Source organism: Aricia agestis, chromosome 5, assembly GCF_905147365.1.
Source record: "Aricia agestis chromosome 5, ilAriAges1.1, whole genome shotgun sequence".
NCBI lineage: Eukaryota > Metazoa > Arthropoda > Insecta > Lepidoptera > Lycaenidae > Aricia > Aricia agestis.
The window spans coordinates 12,049,128-12,066,679 of NC_056410.1; the positions used below are offsets into that span (position 1 = coordinate 12,049,128).

The 17,552-nt window shown below is 37.7% G+C and overlaps 1 protein-coding gene across 4 annotated transcripts in view; it reads left to right on the forward strand.

Annotated features, from left to right (window-relative positions):
- The window catches only part of LOC121726881, a 41,924-nt gene extending 24,529 nt beyond the window's left edge, over window positions 1-17,395 (forward strand). For 3 of the 4 annotated variants that reach the window (XM_042114513.1, XM_042114515.1, XM_042114514.1), the window contains exons 10-14: window positions 3,615-3,733; window positions 10,639-10,793; window positions 13,934-14,063; window positions 14,489-14,664; window positions 15,161-17,395. In XM_042114513.1, the coding sequence (XP_041970447.1) occupies window positions 3,615-3,733; window positions 10,639-10,793; window positions 13,934-14,063; window positions 14,489-14,664; window positions 15,161-15,276 (696 nt within the window). In that variant the 3' untranslated portion in view covers window positions 15,277-17,395. The remainder of the gene's footprint in view (window positions 1-3,614; window positions 3,734-10,638; window positions 10,794-13,933; window positions 14,064-14,488; window positions 14,665-15,160) is intronic. The other variant, XM_042114516.1, reaches the window with a different exon arrangement.
- Window positions 17,396-17,552: the final 157 nt, after the last annotated feature.

Consider the following 17,552-nt stretch of genomic DNA (forward strand, 5'->3'; position numbering starts at 1 on the left):
CAATACTCACAAATATAGAAAAAAAACCCAATTCCACACGCATCGAAACCACACTTACTATATTTAGGTATTTACTACTTTTAGCCATTGTTTTCGATGATGGCATGCATTTCTGTCTCTTTGTGAGTATGTATTTGGCCTTTGGGTATCCTTTTATGGGTAACGTTAATGTAAATGTTATCTACAAGACGTATGTCGTATACCCTTATGAAGTATGTGTGTTGTGAATTTAATTTCGCTTTATTCGTTCGTCTGCTTGTCCCCAGGTCCTGACGGACAGACGATTTTTTTACAGCTAATAGTTATCAACTGCTTTTTTTTCTCCGCCCTTATAAAATATTTGCTTTTGTTTTATGGACACTTCACGCTGCTAAAGAAAAAGTAGTTGCTACTTGCTATGCCTTAAAATAAATTTTGAAGACAGAGTGCATGAAGTAACAATTTGAAATTTTTGCATAAATGAAGGCTTTGGTCCGGGAAAATGATTTGTAATAAAAAAAAATTATGTATAGCCAGATACTACTATTTCTGGCTATACATAAAATCCACACTTTTGCCAGATGATGAAGTAGTTACAAGTCTTACAACTTACAAGGTTTTGTTAAATTATTATTAGGGAAAAAATGAGTAATTGCCCTTGTGTTATAGAATTTTAGTTATCCACTTTGTCCACTTACGTCTTGAATTATCCGGAGTTATATTTGTACTGAATGTTCCGCACGGCTTCGCCCGCATAATTTAGGAATTTCACGGAAACCGTACATTTTTCCGCAAAAACTAGCCTATGTCCCTTCACGTGGTCTATTCTTCATGTGTGCCAAATAATGATAATAAGCAATTTCAAATAATTTCCTCCGTTTTGGCCACATTTTCCTGTATTTCTTTGCTCCTACTAGTCTTATGGCCTGTTTCACCGCTTCCTGATAGGGTTATTTGACAGATTTACCATACTCCATCTATCAAATTAAGTGGTGGAGCCTTATCAGGAAGCGGTGAAACGGGCCGTTAGTGTGATAAAATATTATCCTTCCTCGATAAATGGGCTATCTCACACTGAAATAATTTTTCAAATCGGACCAGTAGTTCCTGAGATTTGCGCGTTCAAACAGACAAACAAACAAACAAACTCGTCCGCCTTATAATATTAGTATAGATTATGGGTGCTCTAAAGTAGACGAAAGTTCCAACCTTGACTCATTTGTCTGGAATTAATCTATTCAGGGCCGGATTTAAACTTTTGCCACTCTTGGGCACTGAAAAATTGCTGCCCCATTATTGAAATATCACTAAAAGCTATGTAGTTATTCTTTATAACATTTTGAATTAACTAAATTATTTCGAAGATCAATTTTCATTTATCGAGTTGCACCAATTTACTTTAACGTTAAGAAAACCGGCAGTCAAATCTCTGGTTTAGTCAAAAATATAGATTGCACCATTTTAGCGATGGTTAAAACGATGTCACATTTTTAACGATAGCCGTAACCGTAACTAGTAAATTTTGGCCGTTTATCGTTAATGTACGTTTATATAACAATAAGAACCTACTCCAGTTGTTTCATCATATTTAAGTTAAATATTTAAAAGTTTACTAAAATATTATTAACGTTAAATGATAGCAAATACATAATGATGGTACAACACACGTTATAATTACTGCTAAAATTAACCTTAATTAATTGTAACAATAGCTCTACCGACTACGCCGCGCCGGTGCGGTGGTGGAACTCACTCATAAGGTGTTAAAATTATGTATTATGATTTACAACATGACAAATATTGTATGAGTCGAATGTATTGACTATTGAATCATTATCCAATAAATAAAATACTTATGAACAATTAAAAAAAATCTATTCAGAAATTTTGATTAAGTACACTAAAAGTTCTCCACTTTCTAAATTTTGCCGCCCAGCGGGGCGGCAAAATGGTCACATTTAGCAATTCCTCTCAATCAATTCAGCAAATGAATTGTCAAAACTGTCAAACTGACAAATGTCAAATCAGTACAAAAATACAGAAATTAATTGCAAGCAGAGTTGCATTTTGCGATTTTAGAAAAATGATTCATGTTATGATTCATATCACGATTCTTCAAAGCGACCATTTTAGCCCCGCTGGGCACTAGCCCCGACTGCCCCCAGTGTAAATCCACCACTGAATCTATTTAAACCAAATCCTTGAAGCTTGTTACCATTTCGTTAGCATGTCTTAAGCATACCATGTGGTCTGTGGATTTCAAAAGTTTGAATAATTTATGCTAAAATTAGCACGATTAAAATAGGCGCTAGGAACTGTTGATACAACTGCCGCTCGACAGTACAATGAAAATTGCTTATAATAATAATTCCCGCACCGGTTTCATTGAAATCAGATCAGTTACAAAGGAGCAATTTTTTTACCGAAAGTGAAACTCTCTCTTCCTTTTAACCTAATAACTGAGTGACACGATTTCGACTGGTGACTGACGCAGGACCGACTTTTTAGATGCCCATCCGTCATCCGACGCATGGATCATCAGCTTACTTGTCAGACGATTAGCCTGCACTGTCCTAAGCCTAACCATACTTGAAAATAACACGTTTCCAAGTTAAGGTTTATTATTTACTAGATGACCCCCGCAACTCCGTTGCGCCAAAATGTATCGCGGCGGAATCGTTCATTTTTCCTGGATAAAAAGTATTCTATGTCCATTCTCGGGCCTCCAAATATCCCCATACCAAATTTCATCAATATCGGTTCAGTGGTTTGGGTGTGAAGAGGAAACAGACAGATAGACAGACAGACACACTTTCACATTTATGATATTAGTATGGAAGTATGAATGACGTATAAAAAATCGATCGATCAAGTGCGAGTCGGACTCGCGCACGAAGGGTTCCGTACTGTTACAGACATGGACCGAAAATTGTGTTTTTGTATCGGAGCCTCCCTTAATTTTTTATTAATTTAATATTATTCTTAAATATTGAATTTGTCCATGGTAAAGTCCAATCATGAATATTAGCTCCTACCACAGAATAGATAATAGTACAAGTACTCCTACACAAATTTCGATGAGGGCAATCGGTTCCGTTAAAATCAGATATTTTGCACGAGTTGTTTTCATAGTGTCCGAGTGTGCGTGCAATACATATCTCTATTTTCATCTATTCTACTTGCTCTTTCTGTTAAACGCAGCTGTATTATGTCAAATGAAAAGTAATTGTCACTATTATGAAATGACGCGAAGAGCTATGTAGAGACCCGGCAAATGTTGTTTTGCCAAATAAATTACTTCTAGTATCAATATAAAAAACAGATAAAAAACCTATATCTCAGGCCAAACGAATGTACACGTACATGTGTACAAAATTTATGTATACAATGTATGTATTATAAAATTTCATTAAAATCGCTTGAGCCGTTTTGGAGGAGTTTAAGCTCGAACACTGTGACTCGAGAATTTTAGATATTAGATTTGTTTGTCGTATATTGAATGCTGGGATTGGATCAAACTTAGAACTGTATTCATGTTACATAGAAAAGAAGAACGTTGTACAACTCTAAAGTCTAAAGCTAATGTCACTGGACTATAAAAATGAAGGTAAAGGTGAATGGTATTTGTGTTGTAGGTGGAATACGTGTTCTTGGTGGGCGTGGGCGGCGGGGTCCCTCACTACACGGACTACACTAAACACGTGAGGCTAGGTGACGTCGTGGTGTCCACGCCGGCGCCGGATCTCAATGACAAGTAAGTAGGCGTTTCCACCGGAACTGCGCTTGGCTGCGTTCACGCGCGGTCCCAGGAAACATGACCATCGCCTAGGTCCTAGGGCAGTGTTCCGCAAACTTTTTGTGTTCAAGGTGTAGAAAAAGGAAAATTTTTGCAGGTATTGCAGGTACACCGCAAATTATTCAGCGTGTACAGGGGTGCTCTGAGAGTCTGAGGTCTCATCCCTTCGTCGATCGACTTAAAATGTTCCCTTTTTGGTTCTTTTATATTACGAAAATACACGACATTTTTTGAGGCACACAAACTACTGGCCACGGTACACCAGTGTGCCGCGGCACACCTTTGCGGAACACTGAATTAGGGCTCAGCGCAGATGAAACGGAGAGGATTTTATATATATATATATATATTAACTAAAGCTGGCACGTTCACAGTACTCACACTTATGCAATTTCACTTTTTTTATGAAATAAGGGGGCAAACGAGCAAACGGGTCACCTGATGTAAAGCAACTTCCGCCGCCCATGGACACACGCAACATCAGAAGTGCCGCAGGTGCGTTGCCAGTTGCTTTGCACCAGGTGACCCGTTTGCTCGTTTGCCCCCTTATTTTATGAAAAAAAAAAGTTTCGTCAATTTCTGCCGCAGTGGAGAACTAAAAGTAACCTTATTATTATTAGGGGTATAGGCTCAGCGTAGCGTAGACAGAACTTCAGTTACGAGTAGTGTGGTTCGCCTTTAGAGCGCTAAGAGCTATATTCTTCATTTTCTTCTTGCAGTTCAGTTAACGGTTATCTATAATCTTTATATATAAAACTCAAAGGTGACTGACTAACATGGTGATCTATCAACGCACAGCCCAAACCACTGGACGAATCGGGCTGAAATTTTGCGTGCAGGTAGATATTATGACTAAGGCATCCGCTAAGAAAGGATTTTGATAAATTCCAACCCCAAGGGGTTAAAATAGGGGATGAAAGTTTATATAATAATACTTGCTAACGCGAGCGAAGCCGCGGGCAAAAGCTCGTTAATTATATTTTAGCAACATAGCTGTGGCGTTTTTAACAGTTATCTTGTAAAGGTAAAATGGCCGTGAACTAAAACTTATTATTCTACGATGCTTCTCAGGTCCATGTTAATGTTTCTTACCGTGATACGTCAACAGTGTTACGTAGAAGGTTGCCGAGTACATGACCTCAATTTTGTATAGTCACTTGCCTGAAGCCTCCTAAGCTATGTTATTACCTAACGGATTGTATTATCACTGCTCAGATTTTATATAAATCTGATGTTTTCATTTTTGACGATGTTTCAAAATGTATCTTTTATGATGAATCATACGATACCGGATACGACCAATTTAATAGTTACTTTAAAATATAACACAGATTTGGTTTATTATGTACTTGTTAATAAACATTTTAGACTTGTGTGTGTGTGTGTGTGTTAGTGTGGGAGACAGGAGCCCAAACTGGGTTACCCTTTGCCTTGGCTCCTGGCTCTCCAGTTACTCTATAATTAACAATGTTGCCGTAATTACAATCATATTGTTTACAATATTTCAGTGAAAGCACTAAACACTTATAAAAAAATTACAATCGTTTATACTTACCTATATTTTAATTTACTTTAATTTACCTACTAACCTTCTTATCATTATTTTGTGTGTTTGTGTGTCTGAGTTGAGTTTAATATTATTAGTACCACTATATTATGTTAATAAGGAGGTTTTCAGTTTCATTATAGTTAAGTTTCATCAACCAGTCATTTATTTTCATTTTGCATTCACGGCTAGGCTGTTTAAATGATAAATTGAGAATAATTTATTTGCAGTGTTGTAAAGTTTCCCAATTCTAAAGTTGTAAAATTTTCGGGCAAAACTAGTGTTGACTCTAATGGATGGGCAAATATGCAAGTATCTACGATTTTGAAGTTTGGAATTTGATGATGCTGATATTCTATTGTTTTGTGTTTTTTAGGGTTCCGTACCCAAAGGGTAAAAACGGGACCCTATTGCTAAGACTTCGTTGTCTGTCCGTCTGTCTGTCCGTCTGTCTGTCTCCAGGCTGTATCTCAAGAACAGTGATAGCTAGATATTTGAAATTTTCACAATTATGTATTTCTGTTGCTGCTATAACAACAAATACTAAAAACAAAATAAATTAAATATTTAAGGGGCGCTCCCATACAACAAATTGATTTTTTTGGCCTTTTTTGCTCGATGTCAATAATGGCAACAGTTAGGCACTTGAAATTTTCACAAAGGCCTTACTTATAATATGAGTACTTTAAAAATTATTAATAACAATAAAAAAATGAAAAATTAATAGGGGCTCCCATACAAAAACAAATTTTTGCTTATTTTTGCTCTATAACGGTACGGAACCCTTCGTGTGCACGAGTCCGACTCGCACTTGGCCGATTTTTAGGGTTCCGTAGCCAAATGGCAAAAAACGGAACCCTTATAGATTCGTCATGTCTGTCTGTCTGTCTGTCCGTACGTATGTCACAGCCACTTTTCTCCGAAACTATAAGAGCTATACTATTGAAACTTGGTAAGTAGATGTAGTCTGTGAACCGCTTTAAGATTTTGATACAAAAATGGAAAAACTATAAAAAATTTTAGGGGTTTAGTAATTTATGTAACTATTTTTGAATCGTGATTAAGGGTGAAGCCAAACGAGCGTAATTTGTGAGTTGTGCTTGTGAGTCGCAGAATTTCAGCTGACAGAAATTCTGCTGCATTCAGTTTCATACAAAAGTCCTGTTTGATTCACACGAGCGTAATTTTGTGAGTCATGATTTGTATGAAAAGATATTTACGCGACCGAAGCTAAACGAGTGTAAATTATTTTTCATACTAATCATGACTCACAAAATTACGCTCGTGTGAATAAAGAAGGAATTTTCTATAAAACTGAATGCAGCAGAATTTCTGCCGACCGAAATTCTGCGACTCACGACTCACAAAATTACGCCCGATTGGCCTCACCCTAAGGCTTTGGTATAAATGGCTGGTGGTTCTGAAAGCAGCTGTCCAGTTTAATCTATAATACAGTTATTCTTGATTGTGATGACTGATGACTTGAGTGATGACTGATGAGTTGATGACACAAAATTGGAATGGAGTTCAGGCGATCAAAGGTGGTCAAATTAAAACGATAAAACCGACTCCACTATTGTACGTAGAAACTACTTACCAGTAAATGTAGTCTGTGAACCGCATTAAGATTTTGATACAAAAATGGAAAAACTATAAAAAATTTTAGGGGTCCCCATAAATACAACTGAAACAAAAAAATATCATCTAACCTATGTGGGGTATCTATGGATTGGTCTTCAAAAATCATATTGAAGTTTCTAATATCATTTTTTTCTAACCTGAATAGTTTGCGAGAGACACTCTTCCAAAGTGGTAAAATGTGTGTGTGTCCCCCCCCCCTCTAACTTCTAAAGTAGGGGCATGATAAATCTAATAAAAATACATGATGTACATTACTACAAAAACTACTAACGAAAATTGGTTCGAACGAGATCTAGCCAGTAGTTTTTTTATACGTCATAAAACTGTAAATTTGTTAAAAATATTGTGTGTAAATAATTTCACTTTCATTAAATCAACTGAAATATGAAAATAAATCCAAAACTTCTTAATTTCATAAAAATAAACCTTATTGCTGCTGCGGAACCCTTCATAGGCGAGTCCAACTCGCACTTGGCCGGTTTTTTTAATTATTACTTCTAATATATATATATATATATATATATATATATATATATATATATATATATATATATATATTTTTTTTTCTGATACTTAAAACGTTTGCCATTTTATATAAGTAGAGTTACTGAGGGGAAAAGACGTGGCTGGCCGCTGGCATAACTTCTAGCATTATCTTTTTGTCGGATCCTCCCCAAATTGTTATGCCGTAGTTCACGATGAATTGACAGTCGAAACTATATGACTATTAATTCTGATCTATCAAAAGTCATAACCTTCTTTAAAACAAGATAATTTCGAAAAAAGCCAGAAGGTATGGAATATTCACAATATCAAAGTCACTAATTCCTCCGACCAAATGTAATTGACTTCTGACCGCAGCGGTTATTACGTCACTTATCACTTATTAACATTAAGTGGTATTCCAGCCTCCAGTCACAAATTATTTCACACGTTACGTCCTTATCGTTACATACTATCACATGACATAGGTGTAGTATAGAATACTATAATGACCGAAATCCGTAGTCCTTCTGTACGTTTTTTTTTTATTATAAAATTGGGGCCGTCTATAGACTGTTCGTCCATATCCTTTTTTTGTTATTTTATTATTTAGATTTTTCGCACCAAGGATAATTGAAATAATATTATGAATTTTAATTAATTGTGGTCCATCACGCCATGGACACTCCTTCTGTACGTTTAGAACCCGGTTTTACCAGCTGAAATGGCAAAATTGTGAGTAAGTACATGTTACAATATGTTTTTGACATTAACTTTAAAACTATAATATCTTCTCACTAGTTTAACACCGGCCTGTGTGCTGAAGAGCGTCCGTGGCCTAATGGGAAGACCGTTGGTTCGCACTCGAGTGCATGTTCACTCAAATCAGAACTCAAGTACATATACGGACGCTCGTACGGTGAAGGAAAACATCGTGAGGAAACCCACACATGGTTGGTCCCAGACGTATTGACCTGTTTATTCCTCTGGATTAGGCCGACTATGTCGCGAGATACCCGTATGTGCTTGGGAATTAGACGTGGGAGAGCCATGCTTCGGCACGAATGGGCCATATCGACCGGAGAAATACCACATTCTCACAGAAAACCGGCGTGAAACAGCGCTTGCGCTGTGTTTCGCCGTGTGAGTGAGTTTACCGGAGGCCCAATCCCCTACCCTACCCTCCCCTATTCCCTTCCCTTCCCATCCCTACCCTCCCCTATTAACCTATTCCCTCTTAAAAGGCCGGCAACGCACCTGCAGCTCTTCTGATGCTGCGAGTGTTCATGGGCGACGGAAGTTGCTTTCCATCAGGTGACCCGTTTGCTCGTTTGCCCCCTTATTTCATAAAAAAAAAACCATACCAGACTTATAAAATCTTGTCCCAGACACTGCACTATTTTAATAGTGGTTATAGTTCGCTATGAAAATACTGTAAAAATCATTTACAACGTGCAAAGGCCTTGTTTGTATCGGTGATAATCATCATGTAGAACTATTCTGAAAGAGCTAGTACAAACCAAAAAAACATTTCGCACTTTCTTTCGAAAAGTTGACCTGTAACTGAGGAGATAAAAAGTGGTCAAGTATTTAGATACTGAGTATACATATAATATTTGTATGTATAGCTGTATACGTTGTTCACTGTTCATTTAACACTAAGGATACGTAATTCTTAGTGTAAAGTGGACAGTGAACACTGGATCGACATTCGACACGTCATATACCCAGAAATTATGTTTGCCCCATTTAGAACTGTTGTCATTTTTGCGGGCCACCCCATCGAGACGGGTTTTCCATAAGTCAGAGATTTCTTTTCCTTTTATTTTACATATTTCTGTGCATGCATTTAATAGTTTCACATTACACCGTATCCTTATTAAAAAAAAAAAATTGGAACAAAAATATATAAAGATTGACATAAATAATGGGCATATCCGTATTCAGTTACATAATAGGTATTAAAGTTACTTCATACAACGTTAAATGTATAATTAATCTTCTGATTATGATCGATGAATTATTCTCGGCTAATGCTTATTATATAAATTATACATATAGTTCAGCACTTAGTCCCTTCCACACGACGTTTTATTACGCGCGTTTGTATCGATACAAACGCAAGTTTAACGCTCAGCAAACGGAAGGAAGCCAACACGTTTTAAATTTTATATCCGCCAAAACGCGATGAAAACGCGCAGAAGACGTGCGCACCAGAAACGCGCGTCGTCAGTGTGCAAAAAATACGTCGTGTGGAAAGGCCCTTACGAGTTACGGATATTATTTTGTCACGGAGCACTTTTCTAGTTCCCTAGACTGTTTACTAGTTACATAGACTGCTTTCTAGAGGCGCAGGTCACAAGTGGACTGGTCATGTGACATGTCAGAATGGTCATGAGACATGTCACATGTCATATTTGATTACAGTACGACTAAGGGCCAACCCACACGTACCACAACCACACCACGTGGTCGGGCGTATATTTCGTATTGTAAATGAACTAGAACATTCACACGTACCACATTTTGTAGTCGTTGTCGACCACTTGTCAGATACCGACCACATTGCAACCACGGCCGACCACATCGCAACCACAACAACAAAAAAAAAACAAGCTGCAGCGACACCATTCACACGTAACCACTGCTCGACGACATTTTGTCGTTGCGATGTCGTGTGGTTGTGGTACGTGTGGGTTGGCCCCCTGGTTGTAAGTGCTGGTCTTGACGCTGGATCAGCGGGGCTAAAATGGTCACATTTAGCAATTCCTCTCAATCAAATTGTCAAAACTGTCAAACTGACGAATGTCAAATTAGTACTCGTTACTAGACATGAATTGCAAGCAGAGTGACCATTTTGCGATTTTAAAATGTTAGCCCGCTGCACTGCATCTAAGTATGTCATGAAGTCAATCATCTAATACCCACTGGCCTTGAAAACCTATCGTCAAATTATCATTCCCGAAATAACGTTGCAGCAGACCATAATATAAAATTACATAATACATACATACATACAATTCACATTTTTAACTTTGTGTTTATGATCGTGAGTCGTGACATACAAAGTTAGGAACTCCTCGCTTGGTATGGCTCTCGAGCATATTTTCACACCGTGTACAGTAGAACAACATGTACAGGATCAGCTGGTACTATATATAAATCAGCACTAATGGTATAAATTGTTTTACAGATACGTGTACCAGTTCTGCGAGAAGGCGGAGCGCAACGACAAGGGTGGGTGGGACTTCGAGGTGAAGCCGTACAAGCCGGCCGTCCCCCTGCTGCAGGACATCGCCCTGCGCCTCAACAACCCCAGCTGGAAGTGGAGCGTATACGTTACTGAAGGTACGCGTATAACTTCAAGTTGGTGCCAGTTTTAGTGAGCCCCTAGAGTCTAGACTCTAGACGATCAATTTTATTGTGCGATATCACTGAACAATATTATTTGATAATAAGATTAAAAAAGCGGGCGCGTTCAATATCAACCCTAGACTGTAAATTATGAAGCTAAAATTAAATTTTATTTATTATCAAATCAGAAAGCTTTGATAAGAAATATCAAACGATAATTTTACTTATTTATATGTAAGTATATATTATTTATATATTACTTATCTATACTAATATTATAAATGCGAAAGTATCTCTGTCTGTCTGTCTGTCTCGCTTTCACGCCAAAACTACCGAACCGATTGTAATGAAATTTGTATACAGATAGTCTAAAGCCTGAGAAAGGACATAGGCTACTTTTTTTACTGGAAAAAAAGGGTAGTAAGGGGGTGAAAATGCGTAAATTTGTTCAAATTAAATTAGTTCCAAAAATTAATAATAGATGGCGCCGTGCGTCTCCTACATCGCGCTGCGCTTGCTCAAGCATCTTTCTATAAGAGGTGGTATCATCTTACATTCGAGTTACGATTTTTTTCGATTGTTATTTCCTATTTTACGTTATTAAATAACTTAGTACTTTATCTATGCAGTGACGTAACCTAAATCCTATCAATGATAAATAGTTTATGGGTAAAGTTGTGTAATTGGGGGGCTAAATAAGCTTTAAAATTTGGCATAAAATATAAAGTTAAATTTAAAAAAATGAAATATTATGTGCACACTGCACAGTTGTTTTGATTTAAGGGGGGTACCAGGGTTTTTTTTTATAAAAGCTTTTGACACCAATTTTGTTGACATCGCGCGCTATAAACTGAAGTCCACGCGGACGAAGTCGCGGGCAACAGCTAGTTTATAATATGTAAGTATATACATATACATATTCGACTATCTAAATAAAGTTACATAAACTTTGTGACATCCTGTTCTGGTAAATATAAATGCAAATTACCTACAACAACATATAATTTTCAATTTTAGCCAAACTAAATGCCACTATTATAATATTTTTAAAATAAATAATTTTTAAGTTTCTATAATTTGACATAGCAAATACACGACAATATACCTAGTAATAAAATAAAAGTAGATAAACATTAAATAAAGTGAATATTTAAACAAAAATAAAAATATTATAGCTCAGATCATTGTCAAGGTCGAAACACGAAAAAGTTTAATCTGTTTTACATCGTTGTTTTCGCTATATCATCTTGTTAATTTATAAGATGAATCAAAATCGTGAGAATTTTTATTGTCTTGAACTTGAAAAGTTCACTCACCGATTCACCGCTGAATTCCCGGAATTAAAAAGGTATCTTTTTTTATGAAATAAGGGGGCAAACGAGCAAACGGGTCACCTGATGGAAAGCAACTTCCGTCGCCCATGGACACTCGCAGCATCAGAAGAGCTGCAAGTGCGTTGCCGGCCTATTAAGAGGGAATATTGTAATAGGGGAGGGTAGGGAAGGGAATAGGGGAGGGTAGGGAAGGGAATAGGGGAGGGTAGGGAAGGGAATAGGGGAGGGTAGGGATCCTTTCCCTACCCTCCCCTATTCCCTTCCCTATAGGGTAGGTGATTGGGCCTCCGGTAAACTGACTCACTTGGCGAAACACAGCGCAAGCGCTGTTTCACGCCGGCTTTCTGTGAGAACGTGGTATTTCTCCGGTCGAGCCGGCCCATTCGTGCCGAAGCATGGCTCTCCAACGTTTTATGTTTAACTGGAGCTCGTAAACTACGAATTTAATTGATAAAGACGTGTCAAAAATGTTGGTAAAACTAGCATTCGTAACGTTACGAAAACGTTATATTTTAGCCTATACTAACCTAAGCGAAAGGGTCTGTCTGCCTGTTACCTCTTCACACCCAAACCGCTGAACCGATTTTGCTGAAATTTTGGTAAAGACTAAAGAGATACTTTGAGTCCCGGGAAAGGAAAAATGATACTTTTTATTCCGGACAAATTTACGCTTTTTGTGCGATAAACGAATTTTGGCGCAACGGAGTTGCGGGCGTCATCTAGTACTTACACTATAAGCGATTTCTTATTCTCTGCTGCCTCCAAGTAATATATATAGTTTATAGTTATATACACGATATTTGTGGGCAATATTACAAGTTGAGGTATGTATTGATAGCGTGAGTCAGTGCATGCCGATCACTTGAATAATATTAAAATATCCGGATCTGTGTTTTCTCCGCGGGCGAGTCACTGGCGCCAACAGCCGTGGCATATATTATAAAACCTATGAATATTACCTAATAGAAGGGTCAATCGTGCATCTAGTCTTTGTATGTCGATGACAATTTTTTTATGACCGAGATGCGATACGCATCTTACGCCTGAATCTGAATAGTTTGATTACTATTTACGACCTACACTAGATAATCTATAATTTTTACCTGCAGATAGGACACACTGATTTTGCTAATCTTATAAAGAAAGTAGGTATGTGTGTGTTTGTTGCCTCCTCACGCTAAATCCAAAAGTCCCATCCTTTGAGTCCCAGGGAAAGTTTTTATTGCGTCAAGCATTGTAAGTTGTAACCTTCAAGTCTAGAGCAGTTTAATAAAAGCTGAAAGAGCAAAAATTCCTTTTTATATTGTTAACAATTATAGGAAACGTACGTAACGATGGTGCTGCAAATCGCCAATCCGTAACTTGTAATAGATTTTATTGTTTACTAGACAAGTGCTGCCACCTATATAGTAGAAGATCCGAGATTGAGACTACCTTCACCGGTCTGATAATAATTTAACGACAAGTTTATTTCTGTCAACAGCTCGGTAAAGGTCTTCCTATGTTCAGATCTTAGACCAATAGTGCTTGCATGGCACCAATGGAATCTACACTAACAATACTATAACCCAGTGTTCCGCAAAATTTTTGTGTTCATGGTACATCTAGGAAAATAAAAATATTTGGCGGTACACCACAAATTAATCAGTGCGTATACGTGTACGGGCTTACTCTGAGCTCCCACCCCTTCGTCGATCGTTTTTTCACCGACCCTTTTTTTGACACTTAGCACTAGAACTAAGTACGATGCTGCTGGCCACCAGTGTGTACCGTGATACTATGTGTAACTGATGCTTTCAGGTCTGGAGCGTTTGCGGAGCGTGCCCGGCAAGTGGGAGGCGCCGGAGCACACGACGGATCGGTTGACCGTCGACGTCGGCGGCGGCGCCTTCATAGAGGTCTCACATCCCGCGCCGCAGGGCGAGCAGATGTATGTATCACTGTTTTTAAAGAGATCGGGTATACCGATCTCACCCTGACATAACCGGACATGATGATGAGTGATGATAACAACATGGGTTATGTCAATAATGGTTATAACCGTTTGGACACTATGAATAATATAGTAGGGTAGAGATAACACAAAGAAAGAGTCACAAAAAACGGTTCCACAAAATGTAATTGAATGCATATCTAGGCGTTCAAATGCACACCTAGAGGTACGTTGGTACTTGGTTGTCCTCGGAGCGGTCAAACAATTTTCGTCGCCATAGCTGCGTTTGTCAGTAACTTAGGTCATATTCGAGCTGTCAAATATGCGAGAGTTCTTGTATACTATCTTCATTTAGTTTATATATAGTTTATTCAGAACAACAATATTATGTCGGATCGTCAATAAACAATATCTATTATCAGGCGCAGCGCGCGTGTGCACTGCGCGCCGGTAGCGGGCGGGCGCGCGGTGGCGGGCAGCGGCGAGGCGCGCGCGGCGTTCGCGGCGCACGCGCGCGCCCTCGCGTACGACTGCGAGCTCGACGCGGTGCTCGACAGCGTCGTCGGCAACTGCAAGGACTGCTTCATATCCATTCGAGGTATGGTCAAGATATCTGTAGATCCGACTGACAGTCGAACTACACGGGCCTGCCCAATGTTCAAAATTTGACCCAGAATTAGGCGTGCGCGTTCTTCGGGCGTATGAGCGAGAGAACGCTGCGTGTGCGCCGCTCATACGCACGAGGAACACGCACACCTAATGTGGGATCAGCCTTAAGGAGAAGTAACATTTTTTTTCTGCGCAAAAGTATATTTTTAGAATGTAGGCGACGGCTTCGTGTGTCTAGCGTCATAGCGTGATAAGGCTTAGTAAAATATGTTATGGATTTTTTGCTATATTATCACGTATTTTAATTTACAAAGGTATCTTTAAAATTGGTATATTTAAAATAATTCCCAACCGAAAAACGAATAATAAGTAATTTTCTGAGTTCCTATCACAATGATTTTTGGCAAGCTGTAGATATAATATTATACCTACTTTAATTACTTTCATCATCAAAATATAGTATATTTTGTATCGTACAATCGCAGGTATATCAGACTACCGCGACGGCACACGCGGCAAGGACTGGCAGCCGCACGCCGCGCTCGCGGCAGCCGCCGTCATGAAGGGCATAGTCACCGCCATGGACCCGCCCACTGATTAAAGCAAGAACACGTCAGGAAATTCGTATATTCACCTACTAAGGGCTCCCACACAAAACTGCGAATTTGCATCGCATCGCAAATATCTGCGACAAAACTCATATTAAAAATGACATCCGCAAGAATTCGCAGTTATGTGTGGGAGCCCTAACTGCTGCAAAGAAAATGCCAAATTCGAACATTGGTACGAGTTTACTAGCACGTGATGTGATACAAGTTAATTGCCGACTCCCGAAAGTTATCTGAGTCACGCTTAATATGCATGAGTGCCCGAATCGTGCAGTCTAGTATGAATGTCTACTATAATTGTGGTATAGTAGTCACTTGAGCTAACATTTTTCATCTTTGAATATCGGCCTTTTTTCAAATGTGGCAAAATAAGTAACAATTAAATAACCCCATAACGGTAGGTAATCAAGGTTCAGACGGTCCAATGACCGCGGCCCGACGACCCCGTGTGAAATTACATTACGTAGGGGCAATGTACGAATTTCTTAAAATAAAACTACTTGCTGAACTGGTAGTGTGTAGAAGATTTTACATACATTTTTGTATCGAATAATAAAAACCCATAGAAATTAGACTTGAATGTGGTTTAATGTTAAGTATTGCATTTGCAAAAATCAAGTCTTGATTAAAATTTTACTACCTATGAAAAAGATAATGATACTATTATTAGACCGTATTTAGGTGCCAATATTTAATCAATATCATTATGACTGCATTTTGGCCTACAAAATATTTTACTTACACATATTGAAACAGGACTTTGTTCTTAAACTTAGATAGATAATAATTAATTAGAATACAGGTTTACTTGCCTTATAGTTGCTAGATCTGTAGAACATTATTTACAAATTGATGTTGGTATTTATCTTCCAATATTTGATTGTGACCTAAATATATTATTGTTATTCGTGTGACACTTGCATGCTCTTTCTAGTGTTGTTGAATCTCCTTCTGATGTTTGAAATATTTTATAAACCACCCGTTACCCTTGATGTTCCTTTGTTTCACTAAACATATCGAATGTTCCACTTAAACTTTGTTAAACTACGGGACTACTCAAAGTAGCTAATAGCAAAGGTAACGCGCCATGATCGCTTTGATTATGTGTTTGTGAGTGTACGGCACCTTTCCGCATGCAGACTCTCACATAGGTCGTGCTGTGAGTAACATCAAATCTCGCATTGGCGCTCGCACACGCACACTCAAATCGGCGTGTTTATATTATGCAGATGCGCTACTGTTGTAAACTCTGCCCCTAACGTCCTTGTCTATGTTACCTAGTGTGAAACATTCCAAGTACAATGACTCGCTGAGATACGGCGTCTTAGGCTGTACCGTTCTGTTGTTAGTTGTGTTAATTATATTTATGTGACCAAATTGTTAATGACTGACCACCAATATGAAACCGTTAATTTTGTTTTGAATACATTGAAAATGTTATTATTGTTATCGTGAATCGTACCAAATATATTTAAACTTTATTATAATGCATGCCGTGCTCTATTTAGGAGATTTTTATAATATCGAAGTGTTCGTTTTTTAATTGTAAGTTACGAACTTTTGCACACTTTATTTTAAGAGTTTACCTTTTTTTAAATATTTATTTGTGAAGTACATATTAAGTTAAACTAGTGCCTATAATGAGCAACTTTAAAAGTTGTTGATAGTATTTCACTGCCATATGTGGCCTATTTATTCATAGTTTTAATGTTTGTTGTATGAACCAAAGTCGGCAATTTGTCTGTTTAAAACAGGTCTAGTCGCCTGAAAATATTTATTTACAATTTTTTATAACCATAGTATTTTATTGACATAATTTTAATATTTTAATATCAATTATCATTAAATCAATGCCGAGACATGGTACTAAATTGCTTAAGAATTTAACAAAATTAATAAAACAAACCGAATAATACAAAAACAACCTATTATAGGTTTGATTATAAAGACCTACAAATAGTTGAGTTTTCAAGTGACTTTTGTGTTGAGATTATGTTATTCATGTTTGAATATTATATACTTACGTATTATTTCGTTTGTGTGATTTGCTTTATTTGTATGACCAATTACTTGTAATGTTGTAATTTAATTTTACTATTTGTATATTAGAAGATTATTTTACTTTTATGGCACAAATAAAATAGAATTTCAAGATTATTGAGAGATTACGCCGTTAGTAAGCCGACACAGCAAACCACAAAAAAAAGAGAACAGGACGCAACAGCCAACAGCGCACTGCTGCAGTTGGCGTGTGAGGGCAGAACTGTCG